Source organism: Vespa velutina, chromosome 14, assembly GCF_912470025.1.
Source record: "Vespa velutina chromosome 14, iVesVel2.1, whole genome shotgun sequence".
NCBI classification, from domain to species: domain Eukaryota; kingdom Metazoa; phylum Arthropoda; class Insecta; order Hymenoptera; family Vespidae; genus Vespa; species Vespa velutina.
The window spans coordinates 3,189,877-3,211,285 of NC_062201.1; the positions used below are offsets into that span (position 1 = coordinate 3,189,877).

The 21,409-nt window shown below is 28.6% G+C and overlaps 1 protein-coding gene across 3 annotated transcripts in view; it reads right to left on the reverse strand.

Annotated features, from left to right (window-relative positions):
• LOC124954133 overlaps positions 1 to 21,409 on the reverse strand; it is a 156,153-nt gene that overhangs the window by 3,850 nt on the left and 130,894 nt on the right. For 2 of the 3 annotated variants that reach the window (XM_047506580.1, XM_047506581.1), the window contains 7 exons: positions 11,876 to 12,046; positions 4,437 to 4,581; positions 1,894 to 2,145; positions 1,026 to 1,200; positions 839 to 945; positions 347 to 496; positions 107 to 240 (listed from right to left, as the gene is read on the reverse strand). In XM_047506580.1, the coding sequence (XP_047362536.1) occupies positions 107 to 240; positions 347 to 496; positions 839 to 945; positions 1,026 to 1,200; positions 1,894 to 2,145; positions 4,437 to 4,581; positions 11,876 to 12,046 (1,134 nt within the window). The remainder of the gene's footprint in view (positions 1 to 106; positions 241 to 346; positions 497 to 838; positions 946 to 1,025; positions 1,201 to 1,893; positions 2,146 to 4,436; positions 4,582 to 11,875; positions 12,047 to 21,409) is intronic. The other variant, XM_047506582.1, reaches the window with a different exon arrangement.

A 21,409-nucleotide genomic window follows, 5' to 3' on the forward strand; every position in this document is an offset into this window, starting at 1 on the left:
TAAATTTGTAGGAAAGTAATTTAAGTTAGAATTTTTATAATAGTTCTTTTCTTCTGTTTGCTTTTTTTTCTTTTTTTTTTCTTTTTCGTTATGATTATCGGACTACCTGATATTGAGAACAATTAAAACAGTGCCAACAGCAACTTTCACCCTCGACATATTTTTTCGCTTGGCCTACTTCACATGGCAAGGAACAAACGCTTTCAGGTGTTTGATTGTGTCCCAGCTTAAATTGAACCACTGGAACAAATACATGAACGAGCACACTGTATCCAATGTGTACGGTGTTCCTAAAGGGATAGCAAATTGAGAATGTTCTCTGGAATCCTTTGCAATGGTAGCTTACTAGACATGTTTAAATGTAGTACTCCCTCGAGATATTTGCCAACGCGTATCCACTTGTAGACACCAGGTTCGGTTTGTTTGAAATGTATGATGTTATATCTTGCCGGTCCATCACCATTCTTATCGAATCGAAATTCATCACCGCTCAAACCTTTGAAAGAATAGACATTCGAAGGATATATAAAAGAATTCATAATAATTGTTTTCCATTTTGTTATATTAGATCGGCCAAATAAATTAATAATATCGAAATTATATTGAAATAAATAAAATTATATTTTCAACACATTTTATTTAAAATATTGAGACTTATTTATTTACCAACTGAATATTATAATATATTACTAATTTATATTGTTTATTTAGATATAAAATATTGAACGTTCTAATATTAATTATTCGTCGATTCAACGCATGTCTGTATTCATTGTGCATTCCTTTTAGGAATGCAATGCTTGCAGAAAAGTAATTCTTGGAAATCAACGTAACTCACCTTTGAAATCCACTTTGCGTAGATACTTTAAAAGCTGTACTCCTTTGGTTGGTTTCATTTCATCACACAATCCAACTTTATTACCGCAATAATCTTTATGCATGTCTCTGTGAAATAGGATAATAATTTTTTTTTCTTTTTAAACGTTCCCTGTCATATTTAATTAATCAATTTCGATTAATCGTACCGAAATGCATAGGCAAAGGCCATTACTGCGTCAGATACGAATTGCAATTGATCCTCGAAGACTGTGTTCTCTTTGGTAAGTCGTTCCTGGGTGTTACAAACATTCTTGTATTTCTTATTGTATGGTGTCAAAGAAGAATTCGGATAACGGCATTGAAAGTGATCTTCCCAAAATTCTGAAACGTTGAAAGGAAATTTTAAAAAATGTCTTTTTATTATTTACGAAAGGAAGAAGAAAGAGAAAGATAAGATATTGATCGATTTACAAGTATATAATTATTTGTATATAACATTTCGTTTGTCAATAAGTAATTTTGGAATTTGTGACAAAAAATATCGAACACAATGTTATTTGCTTTGATATAAAAAAGAAAAAAAAAAAAAAAAGAAAAAGAAGTAAAAATTCCAATATCACTTATTGGCCAATTCGACATAAACAAATTATGCTCTCTTATTAAATACATGTACTCTTCTTTCATTCACACACATGGTCCAGATATTAAGAAAAATAAACAACAAAATAGGAGATTGAAATTGGTATATAAAAAATTGATAGAAAATAATAATGATATTATAAAATGATGATAAAGATGAATGATTTACGAGAAAGGAGAGGGGGCAAAGTGAGAGAGAGAGAGAGAGAGAGAGAGAGAGAGAGAGAGAGAAAAAGAGATCAAAGAGGAGGAAGTGTTCGTTAATTAAAACTGTGCGGTATACGTCACGCAGCCGTATCACGTAGCACGAAAAGGAACGAAACGATGGTTGAATACCTAGGTACATAGCGTGGTAGCACGTAAAGCTATTTCGTTTTAAGGAGTTGCCGGGAAATGTTGTTTGACGAGGGATATACCTGCCTAACTTTCACTTACCAACGAACCAGGGGTTTCTCCTGTTGTTCTCGACAGTGAGATTTAGGAAGTATTCCTCGAAACCCCCGACAGGATTCGCTTGGGGTTGAACTGACAGTGTACCTTCAACTTCTGCTTCATTACCATTGCTTACCAAACCTCGTGCGCTCCATCCATCGCTCCCTATCCAAGAAAATGCACCAGTCGCGTTACAACGTCTGACAGCTCTCATAACTCCTGCTACTTCTTGGTCCGATCCAAATATTATACAACCTGTTATAAAAGGAACATATTTTTTTTTGTATTTTTTTTGTTGTTTTTTTGTTTTTTTTTCTTTTGTTTTCTTTTTTCTTTTTTCCTAAGATCTAATCGTCCGCATACATTGCCTTGTCGATTTCTTCCTACAGTTCGTAATAATTTATATGCTGTCATTTTTTTATATCATTATTTAAGATCTTATTTAAGATCTTCTCTTATTGATTTCTTATTGAAGTTTGTTATAACTTATGTTATCTTCAGCCAAGTTGTAAAATATAATTGGTAAGAGTTATGAATAGAGTTAAGATTTATACGCGGCTTTGTTGGTTCCTTGCTGAAGTTTATAATAACCAATTTTATAATTTTATTAAGTTTTAAATGTTATATTGCATGTAGTGTAGTTAATATAGTTGTAGTTTGAATTTAATAACTTTATTATCTTTTTAACACGAATTAAATTTGCTCGAGTCTGCCTATCTCATTTTAGTAATAGTTCACACGTATCGGATTTTCATTTATCGGATTATTTTCTACAAAGTTTAAATGCATAGCGTTAATAATTAATTAAAAGAGATGTTAAAAAAAAAAAAAAAAAAAAGAAAAGGAAAAGTGAAAGTATTCTTCGTAAAATATATACGGGATGATCCTTCATTGCTTAAATTCCAGCGAGAATCGATTCTATTGGTTAACAGAGCCGTCATCAATGTAGGAACGAACCCTCTATTTTATGAAATACACGAGCCAATTTTAAAATACCTCATATATCTTATTTATCCAGCGCAATATTCCAGAATTACTAGAGCTTGAAAATTAACATTCCTATGTGCTTTTTGCAATTTACTTATTTTCTTTTTTTTTTTCTTTTATATCGAGCGACTAAATTCCCGTTTAAACATTTGCATTTTGTATATCTCGTATATTGATTTTTTCAAAATATTCGTAAAAGATATATTTTTGTCAAACAACTCAAATGTATTGTTTTTATAATTAATGTGAAAATACATGCTTTTATTTCGATATTCACGCATTATTTATTAATTCATTTATTAATGAATATCGATAATATCGAAATAATACTTAAATGTATAATAATTATATTGATATTATTTACTACATTCATTTTTTCATTACATTTTTTCATTACAACGACCGCTTGAAAAACGTTTTATTCCGTTTTTCCCCCTAGCAGGCATTAATACGCGTTATATTCATTTTACTTATGTACAGGGTGCAATGGGGTAGTACGCGAAGCAATTTATTTCCGTAAAAAAGTCATTTTTACACAGGCTCATCCTTGTGATATCTTTTCTCTCCATTAGTCTATTTTGTTTTTATTTCCTTTTTTTTTCGGCTTCTCTATCCATTCAGTATTGTGAAAATTGAAAATTATAGTCTTTCGCATTCCCTAAAGTTATAATGCATCTGGTTTTATATCTTTTAATTTATGCACAGTGGATGATATACATTCGCTCTTATAAAATACGAGTTATAATCTAATGAGATTAATTATCGAATTGAATTTATTCCGGTATAATATTTTCATATAAAATGAAGGAAGTGAAAAGAGAATTTCATTTTCTTATTTCTAGGAAAACGTAATATTTCAGTTGATTTTCTAAATTAAGGAATAACATCTATTTTTAACAGCAAACTTTCGTGTTTGTCTCATTTATGGAGCTAACCATGACGAGATAGAAGTTGAATTTCAAGGAGTTGCAATCAAAGGAGAGAGGAAAATCGTACGTGAAAGTTGTTTAAAACTAGTCTTCCTTCCTTCTGGGTTCATTGCAATTTCGTCTTTATATATACGAACGTCGAGTATAATCGAGTAGATTTTTATAGATACTGAATGATTCCTCTTTTTTTTTTTCTACGACGCAATAGAATTTTATTTCTATTTCATTTGTGTGTCATTCACGAAATATTTCGTACATGCACACATATTATGTTAATTTTTTATTAAACGTTGTACTATATTAAATTAGTCAATAAGTAATATCGAAATTTTTAATTAAATAATATTGAATATATTCGATTTAAAATATTGAATATTTCGACATCAATTATTGGCTATAATATAATATTAGATTGGTCGATAAGTAATGTTAGAATTTCTGATAAAAAATAAGGATACAATGTTGTTTATTTATTAAATATAAAATAATACAAATTTTGACATATACATTATTTATTAATCAATCTAATATTGTTAATTTTTCTATCGCAAATAACAATGGAATTCAATTACTTAATTCTGCAAATAATGATAAATTATTTTCATATTTTAAGTAAATTAATTTTCTTACCTTTAGCACGTGGTTTGGTCAATAATTTAAGAACAATATTATCATAAGCCGTTTCTTCTGCCACTCCAGAATCTTTAACTAATTTCTCTTTAACTGCAATGCAAATGTCGTTCTTCGTTAATAATTCCTCAAGTTCCTCGAAAGCCTGTAAAGAAAGAAATGATATTTTTTACGATAGAACTTTCTTCTTTTTTTTTTTTTATGCAGAAAATTTAGATTATATATTCTTATATATTCTTCCTTTATAATCATAATTAGAGAATCGAAAGAAGAAATACAAAAGGCTTGGCGTGTATACACGTACATAGAAATATGGAAAAGTAGTGAACAAAGGAATATCTAATATTTTGATTTTTCTCAAAAAAAAAAAAAAAAAAAGAAAAGAAAAAAAAACAGATGAAAAGATTTCGTTATATTTACGAACAAAGATTGATGGTTTTAAATTCAAATATAATTGAAGAGAATTGAATTTTATAAATGTAAAAGTGTCGAAGTATGAAAGCAGCTAATGATATATAAAATATTAGCATTTTTAAGTTGATGCATTTCATGAAATTCCGACGAAGTTTAGGAATCCCTCTCTCTCTCTCTCTCTCTCTCTCTCTCTCTCTCTCTCTCTCTCTCTCTCTTTCTCTTTCTCTTCATTTTATTCGTTTTCTTTTTATGTGAATTACTTTTGCGCAAGTACCGTCCTTTTTATTTCGTTGTTGCAAGTTATTTTTCTTTTAAAATGCTTTTAAAATGCAGTAGTATTATTCCTTACAGTGTAAAACCGGTACTCTATTTTTTTTTTATGGTTACTTAAATGCAACAAGTGATGTTGCGCATTCGAAAGTTGTCCTCTTTCCCATGTATCTTGAATTACTTTCGTGAAGATTTTCTCGTATAATATAGAAAAATTTCTTACCTTACCTAATGTACCTTATTTTTTTTTCGTATTTTCCTTTATATATGTATATAATGACATATTTTTCTTTTTTAATAAGAAAAAGGAAGGAAGAAAGGAAAAAAAGGAAGGTCACACAGGACGAAGTACACAACGAATGAATAAACGCAAAGTATTATTTATAGAAGAGGGTTCACTTAAAAGCATGAAACATTCCAAAAATTATTCTTTTTAAAATTTCTCGATAAAATATAGTCCCCGAGTTCTTTGGGAACAAAAAGTGTGAAAATATTATGGTTAGACTTAACTCCTCATGAATTTCCACGATTTCTTTTTTCATTTTCCTTTCTCTTATTTTTCATAATATTATAGTTTCCGCGATTGCGTAAGAAAATTTCTTCATATTTAACAATGATATATGGCGTTAAATAAGCGATATTGATTCAAATAGAATTCTTGAATTTTTTTTTTCTCCTTTTTTTTTTTTTTTCTTTTTCGATTGAACAAAAGAGATTATTTCGTCAAAATTCAGCTTTTATTTTGCGTTAATGAACGTAGATCTATATATACATACATATATGTTCGATTAAACATTCTCGAACGAATAAGGAAAATCGATTGGAAGAATTGGAGCTTATAATGAAGAGGAGAAGAATTTTTCAAAAGTGGGAATCATGCTTTTTTTTCTTTTTTTTTCTATTTCTTATAATCGATCGAACGAAATCGAGTGTATTCTGGGCGTTTTCTGAGCTAGGACACGGATGTCTGCTTAAGCGAGTGGAAAAGCGGCGTGCATAAATCAATGAGTGCCCAATATCTGGGTCAGTGGTCTCTATTCTCCTCGTTTACCCTTTTCCTTCTTCTCATTCATTTCTTACCTACGAGGAGTCTCTGTTTATTGTCTTGCCTTAGCGAAGCGAGCGACGTTTCGTGATAAATTACAAGTAGTACCAAACAGGAAAGCCCGTTTATATACGTGTACCTACATATTTTACAACCACATTACATTCAGGTTTTTACCCATCGTAACTTACTATGCTATAATATGTCCTTGGATATACACGAATTATGTTCCTTACGATCATGATAATGCTTATCGATGATTTATGTCTATCGATGACATAACAAATTACTTGAATTCTGGTAATTATTTTCTAAATTTTATCACCTGTTTTTTATTCTTCGTAATCATTCTAAATCATTAGAAATAAGTGTCGTTGTTAGTAAAGAATTTATTATCGTATTAAAAAACGACAATTATCTAATTATGAATAGATCCATAAATTAGTGTTATTATCAATAAGGAATTTATTATAATTAAATGAAAATTATTTAGGAATGACATTTAATAAAATGCCTTTACGATAGCTTTAGAAAATTTTGAAAAATTTGAAATTTTTATTATTAGGTTGATTCATAAATAATTTATTAACTGTTTACTTACGATGGCACTTATATAGTTAAATTTTTTTATTTTCATTCTTTAGTTATTCGAAAATTGTAATGCATATTTTGTTGCATTATTTATTTTAAAAGTTTGTAGCATATATAGGTACCTATATACAACTGCAATGTATTTCATTTTCCTACTTGGGAACTTATGAATGGAAGGATTTTGTCGAGAATACGAACGCCAATTTCGCATTATCGAAGATAATCCTTCTTCGTTATTGTCGATAGGATAACCTAGAATAGATTGAAAGGATGGGACAAAGGGGAGCAATTTTCGTTTCAAAGAAAGAGAGAGATATAAAGAGAGAGTGAGAGAGAGAGAGAGAGAGAGAGAGAGAGAGAGAAAATTTAAAGATCGGGGAGATGAAGGAAACTTGTAATTTCTAACCCTCCTTATGAGAACTTCGATGAATATTTATTAGACCGAAAAGCTTTTGTATGTTATCGGCGGTCATGCGGTTGACCTTAATTTCAATTGATTAATACATCTTTTACTTGTCAAATAAAATGATTAATAAATTGTAAATTCTTAAATAAATTGCTGCGTGTGTATATATATTTATATATTTATATATATATAAAATAATGTTACAATAACATTTATATTTGATGTTATTTATCTGTATATGATGTTATAAATTGGATATAATTAAAGATCAAGAGCATCGATTTCCACTATGTTTCGAAGAGCTATATAAATCACATCATTAGCCAATAACGTTATTCGTTAACATGGATCGATATTCGTTCACACCACCAAGCTTTTGTTCTTCCCCAGAGAGTGTTCAGAATCGAGTAGGATAACAGGTAACATTGTGGCATGCTATTGTTTCACAAGCTTTTCTAATTATTTACTTTACGATCTGGACAACTATCAATATCGGTGATAATGCCACTGTAATAATAATAATTACTGCCTTGTTAGCACATTGCTCGTTGAAATTTATACTAAATATACATTGACATATGCTTTTGTCGTTTATAGGTCATAAAAAATAATACTTTAATATTATCACACTTTTCGCACGTATTATGCACTTTCTAATGAAAATTATTGTTAAGCTTCTATGAGTTGGTGATCATGTAAGTGACATAAAGTGAATAATTCTAAGCCATATAAGATATTAAAAGACATGCATTAGATTAATATCAGTTAAGAAATATTAATTTAAGTAGTGGAACAAATTATAAAATTTAAATGTCATTCTCAATTCATTTGAATATTTTTATTTTACTACGTATACTCTCGTTACCAGAATAATTTGTCTCTAACAAATTAAAATGTATCATGTATCGTTACGTCATAAAAGTTTGTTTATAAATATTAATAACAAACTGTTAAATAAATGTATTTTTATATATCTTTACGTATGTTGATTTTGACGTCAACTTATAAAAAATTAATCATTTACTATAAATTATTTATAACAAATAATTTATAACGAATGGCTTATAACAAATATTTTCTAACAAATTGTTTAGGAGATATTATCAATTATGCATTTATATATATCTACATGGATCATTTGATAGCAATTTATAAAAAATTAATTTGCAATAAAAATTGTTTATAATAAATTGTTTATAAAAAAATTATTAAATATATGCAAATACATGTATCTATGTACATTTATATATATCATTCGTTATCAATTTATGAGAAATTACTTCTTCAAATTGTTTATAACAAATTGTTTATAACAAATTGTTAAACAATTGATTCATATATGTGTGTACACATACCTTAGTATTCATTTTATGTAAAATTAAAAAAAAATTCATTCACGGAATTTTTTATAACAAATTGTTTATAATAATTTGTTAATAACAATAGGCTGAAAAAATAGTCTAAAAAATGCCCTTTACAATGATATTTGTTTCAAATCTCTACGATTTTTAGTTTCAGAGATATTACGATGCAAATAATTAATATTTATTGACCCACTGGCCTACAAAATTTCTTGGAAAACGTAGTGACCTATATAAATTCTTGGAATTTCATTGATTTAAACAGCTGTAAGCAGTACCACTAGTAGTACTACGTACATATGTTACGCATTATGAATGAAAATCTTTCGATGGCAATATCTTGGCAACGGAAAGTCGTAGAGAAATGACAGAAATACCATTTTAATGGGAAAAAAGTTCTCTATTCATCTACATAATCGAATTATATCCTTATAATAGAATCGATTTTTTCAATATTTTCTAATCTCGTATCTCGTCAATTTATCGTATATACATAATAAATCTTTCGATAAATTAATTTTTTCAAAAAAGTAATTCTTCGAGATTGATAATTTTTAACAATCGATACGTGCATAAAATCATAGTAAGATAAAATTATAGTGAAGTGTATAAAAAGTAAAAATATATGACCCAGATCACTTTCATAATCACAGGCTCGTATAATCTCTATCAAAATGTACGAGAGTTTTTTTGTGAGAATTAAATAACAAAGCGCTTTTTTACGAAGTTAATTTGTTTTTAACTTTTATACAATTTAGTCGTTTTTTTTGGACCGTAGATAATATACGAATAAATACGATCCTATTTATTTTATGCATATCAACTTTACAAATTTGTTATATTTTTCTTTCTTTGTTTTTCTTTTTTTAGATCATTTATTCAATTATATTTTAATTCGAAAAACACTACGTATATATTTTATTATCATTATCAAAGATATATAAAGATATATATATATATATATATATATATATATATATATATCCATATCGTTTTTAATGTAAAACTTTTTATAGTATGCTCTTTACGTTTCTTATTGTTTCGACCGGACAAGAAAAATATTCAAAGTAAAATATGAGAAGGATAGGAGATAAAATACTAATATACATACATAGATACATACATATAGTTATATGTATATATATATTCTCTTCCAGAATATTTTTACCGGTTACGTTTATTTTAATAGCGAACACATACAGAATAATAATTTTTAATTGGAGCAAGTGAGAAACTAAAGTCAACTAATTTTCTTAACGCAGTTAAGAGTTATCGTTTATATGAAACTAAATTGAAATGTTCCATGCGGGCAAAGTTTCGAATGTATATTTCAAAGTCTATATGTGCATACTCTCTTGTTTATCTTATTAGAATTATAGTTTATTTCAATATATCTTATATTTATTTCTTTCTCGTTTCTTTTTTCATCGAAAATTCGATGGCGTTGATTAGATATACCAACCCTACAGAGTTCTTTAATTAGCTTTACTTTTGTAGTTCGTTCATTGAATTTATTCACGGAATTCTCCAATTAAAAGTTCATCGAGTAGAGATAATCCAGAAAGTCTGAGTATATCGGTCTCCGAACTTATTTTCTATTTCACGAAATAACATTAATTTGTAATTACCATTATAATTTTTATTTTTATTCTTGCGAATGTTACATGCAATGTATGTATGTATGCATATCTATGTAGACTTATAATGACTTAGTGTATTACGTTATTTACATTATAAAACCACAATGTATATATAGTATCGCAGTTATATATGATTATTAAGCTAGTCGTTGTTTTCAATAATAAGCAATTATCCATAGATAATCAGTTTGCATCTTCAATAACGTTATTCCCGTGTTATACGTGAGAGATCCTAAAACGATGTCAAAACCACCCTTGCACCTGTCAATCTTCCTGCGCCAAGTTTCAATATTGCTTGATATATTTATAGCGAGATTATTTGTGATGCTGTTTTATATTGTTATCTAATTTATCTATTACATATATATATATATATATATATATATATATATATCAGGGATCTTTGCAAATCGATCTTAAATTTATGAGATTTTAGAAGATGAATAATAGAACTTATTACGAGTCGATGTCAAAGTAATATTGATTTTTGAATATGATTTTTTAGAAATTCATGAATATGAAAAATAGATAAGAAGAAAATAAGAGATAGATGGATGGATAAATGGACAGATGGATAGATAGATAGATAGATAAAAAGAGAAAGAGAGAGAGAGAGAGAGAGAGAGAGAGAAAATTAAATTTGAAAAGATTTTCTAATACTCGTCGAAGGTAAAGGTTTGGTGAGAGCGATTTCTATGACCCATTTTGAGATTTCATTCGCTTTGAATAGTGAAAAACGCTTTTCAACGAAAAAACAGAAGGATATCATGGTTTAAACATAATAATTTTGTTTAACGAACATTCTGATGGAGAAAGATTGATGAATTCCTCGTTGGCATATTTAAAATTCTTTTTTACAAACATGACCTTCATTGAACACAGAGCATTATTTCATTTTGACAAACGCGCTACCTTTGAGAACTCGGTCCGTGTATCGGTACAATGAAAATGGATAGAGAGAAAAACGAGCTGCATTTACGTATTGGTTTATGACAAAAGTACTATCTCACAAAAGTTCATCTCTTTTATTTCGTTCTATTCTCAATTATTGGATTTTAATGTCTGTATATGACACGTTATATTCACGTTCAAATTTCGATTTTATTTACTCATGCTTCACTTATTGTAATTTAACATTCTTTATATAGGTAGCATTTAATAAATAATATTATAGAAAATAATGGTGAGTTTTTATGCGCGTACACACACACACACACATACACACACATACACACATAGACAGATACACACATAGATCGTCTATAACATAAAATTAAATTCTCCATATTTCTGATTACTTGACAATAACTTTGCAAAGCATCAATAATCTTGAAATTTTCATATAACCGATTTTAATTTATATCCTGATCAAGATTTTTTTCATCTATTGAATGCAATACAAGAAGTTCATTAATACCTTTGGGAACTTTTACATCGTAAAATTTTTCATTTTCTCTTTATTTTTATTTTTTTCGAAAGTACTTTTTTTTTATATAAAGATAAAAGAGAATCACATTACTGGTAGAACGAAATCTTTCGATAGATAGCGAATATATCGTGAGTGATTTATTCAAATATAAAAAAGAAATAAAGAAAAAAGAGAATAAATTCATCCTTCTCCTTGTCTCAAAATGACATATTTTTTTTTTTTTTTTTTTTTTTTTTTATGTGTTTTAATATTTCGTAAATTTATCAAATAAAGAATTACTTACTTTGATTCCATAATTACTCTCCTCGTATATGATGGACACATAACTCCATCCCATTTTTAAAACGATGTCTACCATGGCCTTGACCTGATAATGATCACTTGGTATTGTTCTGGTGAAATACTCGAAACGTTGCTTGTTCGAGAGTTCCGGACTCGTTGAGAAGAAGGAGACCTGTGAACATAAAAAGAAGAAAAGACAAAAAGACGATTGGTTTTCATAATACGGAGCTTAAAAGGTTAATGAAATTGGAAAGAGAAAAAGAAGAGAGAGAGAGAGAGAGAGAGAGAGAGAGAGAGAGAGAAAATAAGGAATAAGTGATAAAAATTGCGGATTGAAGACGGGAATATCTTTCTTACGAGCTTCTTCTCGATATATTTCCATAGAAAAACGAATTGTTTAATCGAAATTCAAATTTGTTCGATTTTGTGATAATTTGTTATAAAATAATTGTCGAATTTTCATATTAATTTTTGGAAATTCTTTTAGAGATATATGTTATAATTTTTATCTGATTAAAAATTTTTTTTAGTTTATATTACAATTATATTAATAGTTTATATAGTGAGTTAATATAGTATACAGTATTAATAATTTATATAGTATCTATAAGTATGTAAATTATTAAAATGATTATAATTTATTTATTTTTATTACATTATCTCATATTAATAATTTATATTGCTATTGAATATAAATATTATACTATATATAATAAATAAATTATCAATATGAGTATAATGAATAATACTTTTTAATTATAGAAAATATAAATTCATATATAATCACGTGATCTAAAATGCCCGCCGTAGTTTGACGCAACCAATCAACGCTCTTTTGAATTCGTCGTGTAGTAAAGATCGTAATACAGCTTTATCATCATGTCGATTAAAGGTAATTAGTATATATTTTCTAACATAGATCATATTTCAATATACTAATCGATTTCCAAATGTACATAATTTCCGATTGACATTATTAACTTGTCGTAATAACGTCAATAATAAAAGATATATGGAAAATAAATGTCAGCATCTATATTTTTCTTACAATATTTTTCATGATCTTAAACATTATTTCTATAGGGTATCGATTTATATTGATTAATTTTCAATGTTTCAATTAATAAAATATCCGTTTAGATAGTTTTTAAGTTCCTATGTCATATTTTTAATGTTTCGATATTTTCGTATAATAGATCGAAAAATTACAATATTTGCGGATCATATCGAAAATGACATTTTGCGCATGCGCACCAGGATTCATGTAATCATATCGGTGATATCGTCGCCATTTTGGAATCGTGAGTGCTACAGGTAGCAATGGAGCGTCGTCGTCATATTAATTACAGGTAATTAATATACATTTTCTAATGTACGCTCTTATTTTATATACCAATCGATCGCCGAAAACGCAATTTCCACGCGTAAATGTTCGCAAGATATGGCATCGTCTCGTTTAAAAGATATATGCGAAAATAATATCGGTGTCTTGATATCTCCCACGGAACTAATGCGTCATATTTATTTCTCGAATTTTCCAATTTTATTTTCGCGATACAAATACTTTTCTCGTCTTTTAACGATGCTCTCATTAATAATCTTTCATTAATTTATCGCGTTCGATATTATTTCGTCGTATATACAATATTCATATATGTGTGTATGCATACATACATATATATATATATATATATATATATATATATATATATATATATATATACGGGTATAAACAATGTGTATACGGAGAACTTAGAACGTGCCAGCAAAAATACGTATAAACAATCAAAGGACGATCGAAAGTTAAGCCTTTGTATGACTCTCCCCTCTTTCTCACTAACGTGATACGTACTCGTTCTTACAGGTTCAGACGTGTTTGTACTTTACTTACGTACAGTTGTCTCGATCAGTTCGTACATTATACTTTCTAGGTTAATTATTGGTTCGCTTAACTTCTCATTATACATATTATGTATAATGAGATATATATATATATATATGAGATATATATGAGATATATATATATATATATATATATATATATTATATATATATATGAGAAGTTAAGCAAACCAATAATTAATTAATTCTCATATATATGTTCAATAAGATATGTTTAATTAAATTTATTAATCATATTTTATAACATATTAGATTCCAATATATATATATATATATATATATATATATATATATATATATATATATATATATAGCATTTATACATGAATACACAGATCATGTATACATATTTATATTGTATACATTATATGTATGTATATATAATGAATGTATTTTATTTTATATATAAATTCACTTTTAATATTATTTTATATATAGAAAAGATTTAATATTCTTAAATCTTGCCCAATTTATTATTCATAGCATTAAATTAATTTATGGATTTGGACACATTCAACAACAACTGTTATCTACCAATCTTACAAATATTAATTCTAACAAATTGCATATTGAATATACGCAAATTATATGTACCCATTATATGCATACATATACTTCTCATATATACATACATTTCTATACATAAATACATTTAATATTATTCTATATTAATAATATCCTTGAATATTTTCATGTTATTATTTATTGTATTCAATTAATTTGTGGACATGGACACATTCCATAACAATTATCATATACTTTCTGCTACTCTTCATATACAAGTGCATACAAACAAATTTATTGTTAAGATATTTTAATTAAATTTTAACTAATATAGAAAGATAGAATTTTAACAAACTATTATGTTATATGACTTTGTATTAAGTCTTTATCTGTTTTATTATAGACTTATATGTTATATTATATCTAGAGTTTTTACAAATATAAAACTTTATTTTTTTTTAATAAATTTAAAGATGGATCTCCATACGCAGCAACCTCCATGTGGTGAGATCCGGAAATCGGTAATACGTACGTTTATTATGTTTTTTACATGATATTACGTACGCACTGCCGAGCCAATGGCTGACGTTCAGTGCATTAGAAAATTTTTAAAAATATGTTCCATGAAATTTTAAAGAGTATTTTAAAAGGATATATTGAATATTTGAATAATTTAAAGAATGAAAAAGATATTAAAAAACATAAAGAACAATATAGAAAATTCGCGTTAAATTAAAGTAGAATAAAATTTCAAGATATTTTTATCCGCATAATTAATATTCATTATTAATATCATAAATATTATAATTTCAATGTTACTGCTCCATGTCTAGTTTTATTTTAATGCTATATCTTAATTTATAGGTATCCACGCAATTAGTATACTTCTTTAAACATATCCCTATTGCGATCATATCTATTTTTAAGCGATAAATACAACGCGATTTTGATCGTTTGCTTTTATTCATTTATTTTAATATAGTTTATAAGTTTTGCAGTTACATCTTTTGAATGTTTTTTATTTCTTTTTTTTTTCTTTTTTTTTTTTTATTATTATTAAAGCTTAAAACAAATGTTGTACAATTTCACCATTTTAGATCATGTAATTTGAAGAATATGTCTTTTAATATGATATAAATTGTGGAAATAAAAGCTACAGCTTGCTTTAACCATTTTTATTCCATAGGTCTTCAGTTGTTGATCGTGCGCAATGCGATCATAGAGTCAGTGCTTGTGCGAAATAGTTTTGATTGTTTTTGCAACCGAATAGGTTGCTTTAAATATAATATAAAATTAAATAAAATCGCGAATTAGAGTCAGTGTTGTTCGCCGATTAAAAATTTCTCGGTCGCGTTAGTAAATCAGAAAACAAGAATTTATGTCATTTTCTTGTTAAAACTATTTGTTCGCCGTGTTGTTAGAATTATTAAAACACTTTTGGCCAATTCGGTGGAAGAGGATTGCGTTTCGATAAATATTGTTATGGTCTAAAGTGTGAATTTAAAAATTCATCCTTTTCATCTTTATCGACGAATATAAAGCTTCGTCTGGATACAATTACATGTAAGTGTATTTCTTTATTTTAATTATTACTTCTCATTCATTGTTCAAATCAAATATTTCTTAATCATTTTCATTCATTAAAAATATTCATATTTTTATATGGAACATATAATTAATCTATTTTTATATGACTTTAATTATAGCATAATCAACCAACTTCACGACATCATTCGACCTACGTCGAGGGGGACGTGTGTTTTGGAGCCATCGCAGAACTTCTTAAGTAGTAAGTGAAAAATTTTAAGTTCTTCTGGTGCCCATCATGCCGAGGATGAAAGGTCCATATCGGCACGGGTTACTGGTTGTATTCGTAAATGTCTCATTGTCCAAAACGAGCAAAAGTGACCGTGATTAAGATCTTTGATTTTATTCACGAGTGGTTCCCCACATGTGTAGTTAGTTTTTTTCTTCTTCTTCTTATTATTATTGTGTATATATATATATATATATCAGGCTAGGGTCTTCTTGTTTCAAAGTCATTTAATTAACAGTGCTGTTAATTAGCACTTTTTTTCTCTCTTCGCCTTTGTTCGCGATATTAGTAATGAAATCGGGCATTCATTTACCCGATTTCGTCCAAATAAAACATATAACGTGGTTTACGTTACATGTATTGCTTCGTACTTAGTCTATTTAATCGTGATTTACTTCGATATTTCGATATATCGATATATCAAGAAATGAGCAAGAAGACAAACCCCTTCCGCGACGGATAGATTCTGTCAGTTAAATGGTGGATCATAATCCCGTTCTTTCATTAGAACAGCCATTTAATGAAAGGAATCGTCCGAGGTTGTTTTTTCAATAAATTAAATTTTTCAATAAATTAAATTTTTCAATAAATTAAATTTTTCAATAAATATTTTCTCCTAATCCAATTTCATAACCGCATAATTTGTATGTATATATACGAGATATATACATATTTCATACCTACATGTCAACACAGCTACCGCGGGTCGCTCAAAGGCCCTTATGCGGTGTGCAATGTAATAGAGTTGTATAAGGTTTTTTGCAACTCTAATTTTACCACGACGTGGTAACTATAATAATTATTATCATCATCAACTCCTTCCCCCTCTTCCTCCTTTTGTTTGAGTCCTTGCTAATAAGGTAAGCAATGAGACTCGTAGAGTCACAGCCCGTTTAGGCCTAGTTTATAAGTTAATCATTTTTTAGTTCAGGATTTTCAGCGCTAATTATACTAATACCCGTTTCTCCCCTCCATGCTTTCTGCGTTCTCATCTATGCGTTTGCCCAGGTGTTACTCGTATGGGTGAGAAACAGTCAGCGTGGATCGTCTAGTTTTAATTTTCCTTTTTGGCGGCTGTCATTGTGCTGGTGATTGCACGGTGTACCTTGCACTTGTATGTGCGTTTTAGGTGGTGCATTGTACATCGTTTCGCGATAACTTTTTAATTAATAATAAATAAATATCTTATTATATTAATATCGTTTTGCATAGTTGCCACATTTTTCTGTGGAAAATTTGAAATACTCGTATTTATTACTAGTATCCATGTATATACTAGTATATACTAGTATTTTTGTTTTAGTCATATATGCAATAATCATTAGCCTTGGCAGTCGATTACAGCAAATGGTACGTACTCCTAATATATTAGAACAATACGCGGTTGAACTGGGGTGTCGGAGGTGTCCCGGGACATGCTCTCTAGTGTAGGCTTTTGCACCCTGGTGGAATGTGAGAGAACCGTGGAGTGTATGTGTTGGTGTGAATGCTTTGCACTTTTTAAATATAGGTGATAGGCAGGCAGGTAGCATACCTTTTCTGAGTGAATGTCAAAATTTATTTTAAATAAGTAGGTAAGGACCGGATGACGCTGGATCCGATTCTCACTCAGAAGTGGGAAGTCATGTCTCCGGGGATTTGTGAAGTTTCAGCAAATTTTACAATCATTCAGCATGTCTGAATTATCTTTTATTCCCTTTTTTTTCTTTTTTTCTTTTTTTCTTCTTTTTTGCTGACGCTTTGCATCGCACGATATATCAGTATAAAACAGTTGGAAAAACTTTGCACTCAATGAGAACATTAGATTCCATATCTTTTGAACTTAGCAAAGAATTTTGAACTCGTTCGATACTTAGTTATAAATTAACGCTTGCACCTCGCGATTCTTGAAATATTTATGAATCTACATATTTTTTTTTTTTGATCCTACAATTTCATAACTGCATAATGTGTATGTATATATACGAGATATATACATATTTCATACCTACATGTCAACACAGCTACCGCGGGTCGCTCAAAGGCCCTTATGCGGTGTACAATGTAATAGAGTTGTATAAGATTTTTTGCAACTCTACTTTTACCACGACGTGGTAACTATTATAATCATCATCATCATTAATCTCCTTCTCTTCCTCCTCCTCCTTTTGTTTGAGCCCTTGCTCAAAGTAGAATATACTTGCGTATGTAAAATGAAAATATTACAATTCTCGTGATGTTAACTTATTATCGAAACTTTTTTCATCTTTTAAGTGCAAGCAGTTAATCTTAGTTTGTAATAGGTTCATCGATTAGAATTAATATTATGTCTGCTGGAGCATTCGATTAAATGTGCCTGTGAAAATATGCACGGTTGGTGGATTCTTTGAGTCCATTGATTGTCCGCAGGCTAGGATAGCTTAACGGTATAAGTCAAATATTAATGAATCTTTAAGTTTTTTTTTCTTTTTCTTTTTCTTTTTTTTTAAATAAATAAATAAATAAAGATCATTAGAAAATCGAGACGCACCTAGGTAGAACAGGAAACGCAGTTAAGGTACGTGTTGGGATTCGTCAGTGCCATTTGGGGTGATGCATTCGCGAATTTTGCCATGCTTCAGTGGTGGTTATACTATTTAGAAGAAATTGATACTTTACGTCGCAAGCACTTACCGCTCGTTAGGTTAAGAATAAAAAAAAAAAAAACAAAAAAAAAAAACCAGCGAAAATGTGTTTTTTACTTCCCAACTTTTCCTTAGCTTGCGACTATTGCGTCTCGTTCAATGCGTGCGTTAACACGAGTGGTTTGAGTCTTGTTGCGTAAAGTGAGATCAGGTCGGGATTAGGTCGGTTTAGATTAGGGACGATTTCATTCTTATAGTATAATCCACTGCGGCATGTCAATTTTTGTGAGTGCGTTGCTTTGAACGGTAGGGCGTTTTTTGATGCGTAAACTTTATCTTGCGTCGCACGTAAGGAATGCTCCAATGCAGTGATTAGGGCACGAAGCAAGAAGAGGCTATATGCTGAAGAGGCCCCCACAAATTGTGGCTCAAGAGGGCAACTATCGACTACAAGTCATTTTTCAAAGGTGATCGGCATGTCGAATCCTTTGTTAATGGCTTGTGGTCTTATTAAAATCCCCTTTACCCTTTTACCACGTTGACACTTATGCTCGTAGTAGTGTAGTAGTAGTAGTTTGATCCTGGATGGAGATGATGGACCATTCCATCTCCTTGCTACGACGTTCCGTACTCGCGTTCGTGAACAATTAGTATCTTTGTAATTAGAGTCAAGCTTTTTTTACAATTAGTTAATTAATAGAGTCTTTGTAATTTTTTCTTTTTCTTAAAGTAAAGTCGAGTCATTGAGTTTTTTTTTTTTTTTTTTTTTTTTTTTTTCTTTAAAGTAGAGTCAATTTTTTAACTTTCCCTTTTCATTTTAAATTATAAAGTCGAGTCATTGCAATTTTCTTTTTAAATTAAAGTCATTGTATTTTCCTTTTTAAATTAAAGTCGAGTCAATGCATTTCCTTTTTTAAATTAAAGTCGAGTCATTGCATTTCCCTTTTTAAATTAAAATCGAGTCCTTGTATTTTAAACTTTTTTAAGTGAAGTAGAGTCTTTTCTTGAAGTAGATTTTTAATTACAAAAATAGAGTCACGCTCGTTAAATATTGTGTGGACGTCTGTGGCCTGCAGCAACATTGCACTCAGGAGTGCATCTGGATACCCAAGTATGTTGATTTTTAATTCAGAATAATCATATATTTTTTCCTTTTTATTTTCATAACTGCATACTGTGTATGTATATATACGAGATATATACATATTTCATACCTACATGTCAACACAGCACTACCGCGGGTCGCTCAAAGGCCCTTATGCGGTAAATAATGTGAACACAAGATTGTAAAATCATTTTTACAATTTCTTAGTTTTACCACGAGTTGTAAAATGACTCATATGTGGTAAATATTATCATCATCATCATCATCATTATCCTTTTGTAGTCTGATTCTGATTATTCTCATTATTCAGATTATTCTAATTATTCAGATTATTCTGATTATTCTGATTATTCTGATTATTCTGATTATTCTGATTAAAAATCTACAGAACTTGATGAATACATACAGGAAAGGTATGCCTGCATTCAGGAATGTAGATGAAAATATAATAAGGATATACATTTCTCATTTAGAATGATCAAAAATAAATGGTTGAATGCACTAACGAAGATATTTAATAAAATAATATTTAAATATTTCAATATCTCATGATATTATTTTCAATATATTAAACTTAACCAATAATAAATATTGAAAATTTAATTTTGTTCTATATAGAAGAATTAATTTATATTTAAATCAATTATTCTCAAATAAATAAAAATAAAGTGCAAATGAATAAATAGGAAATTTGATTTATTCTGATTAGAAATGTATAATGTTTTGCTAAACGAACGATATGATAAAAATGGCAGCCAGCACTCAGGAGTGCATATAAATATGTCAAGGGTATACATTTTTATTCCAAAATTATCAACAAATGAATATGAAATAGAGAAATAATGTATGTATGTGATGAAGAAAGAGAGGGAAAGAAACAGAAAGAGAGAGAGAGAGTGGAGAGAGAGAGAGAGAGAGAGAGAGAGAGAATTTTTATTATAAATATACAATGACAATTTTATGAGAAATACTAAGAAGATATAATGAATGATATAAAGATTATTAAGAAATGTTTACACATACGTTAAAGAAAAAGAATTATTTTTTTGGAATAAAAATGCATAAGTCTTGGTATATGAATGAAGCGATTGATATGGCTTGCCTGCACTCAGGAGTGCATATGATAAGATCACAGTAAGTACATACATGCATTCAGGAATGCAAATAAATATACATTATAGTAAGAATATATATTTCTTTTTTAGAATGATCAAATATACATGAATGAAAATGCACTTAAGAAAGTATATAATAAATAAATATTTAAAAATTCTAATCTTATAATATTGTTTTAAAGAAATAAAACTTATTTAATAATAAATCAAGAATTCATACTTTTTTTAATACAATAATGTATTTATACTTAAATAGAGTGAAAATTAATGAAAAGGAAATTTGAATCATTCTGATTAGAAATTTATAAATCTTGCTAAGCGAGCGATATGATTTAAAAATAACAGCCTTGCACTCAGGAGTGCATAAAATATGTCAAGGGTATACATTTTTATTCCAAATTATTTTACCATGACTATGAAAGGATAGAGTTTATAAGTACATAAGAAAGTATTTTTATTATATATATATGAATGATATATAAGAAATATG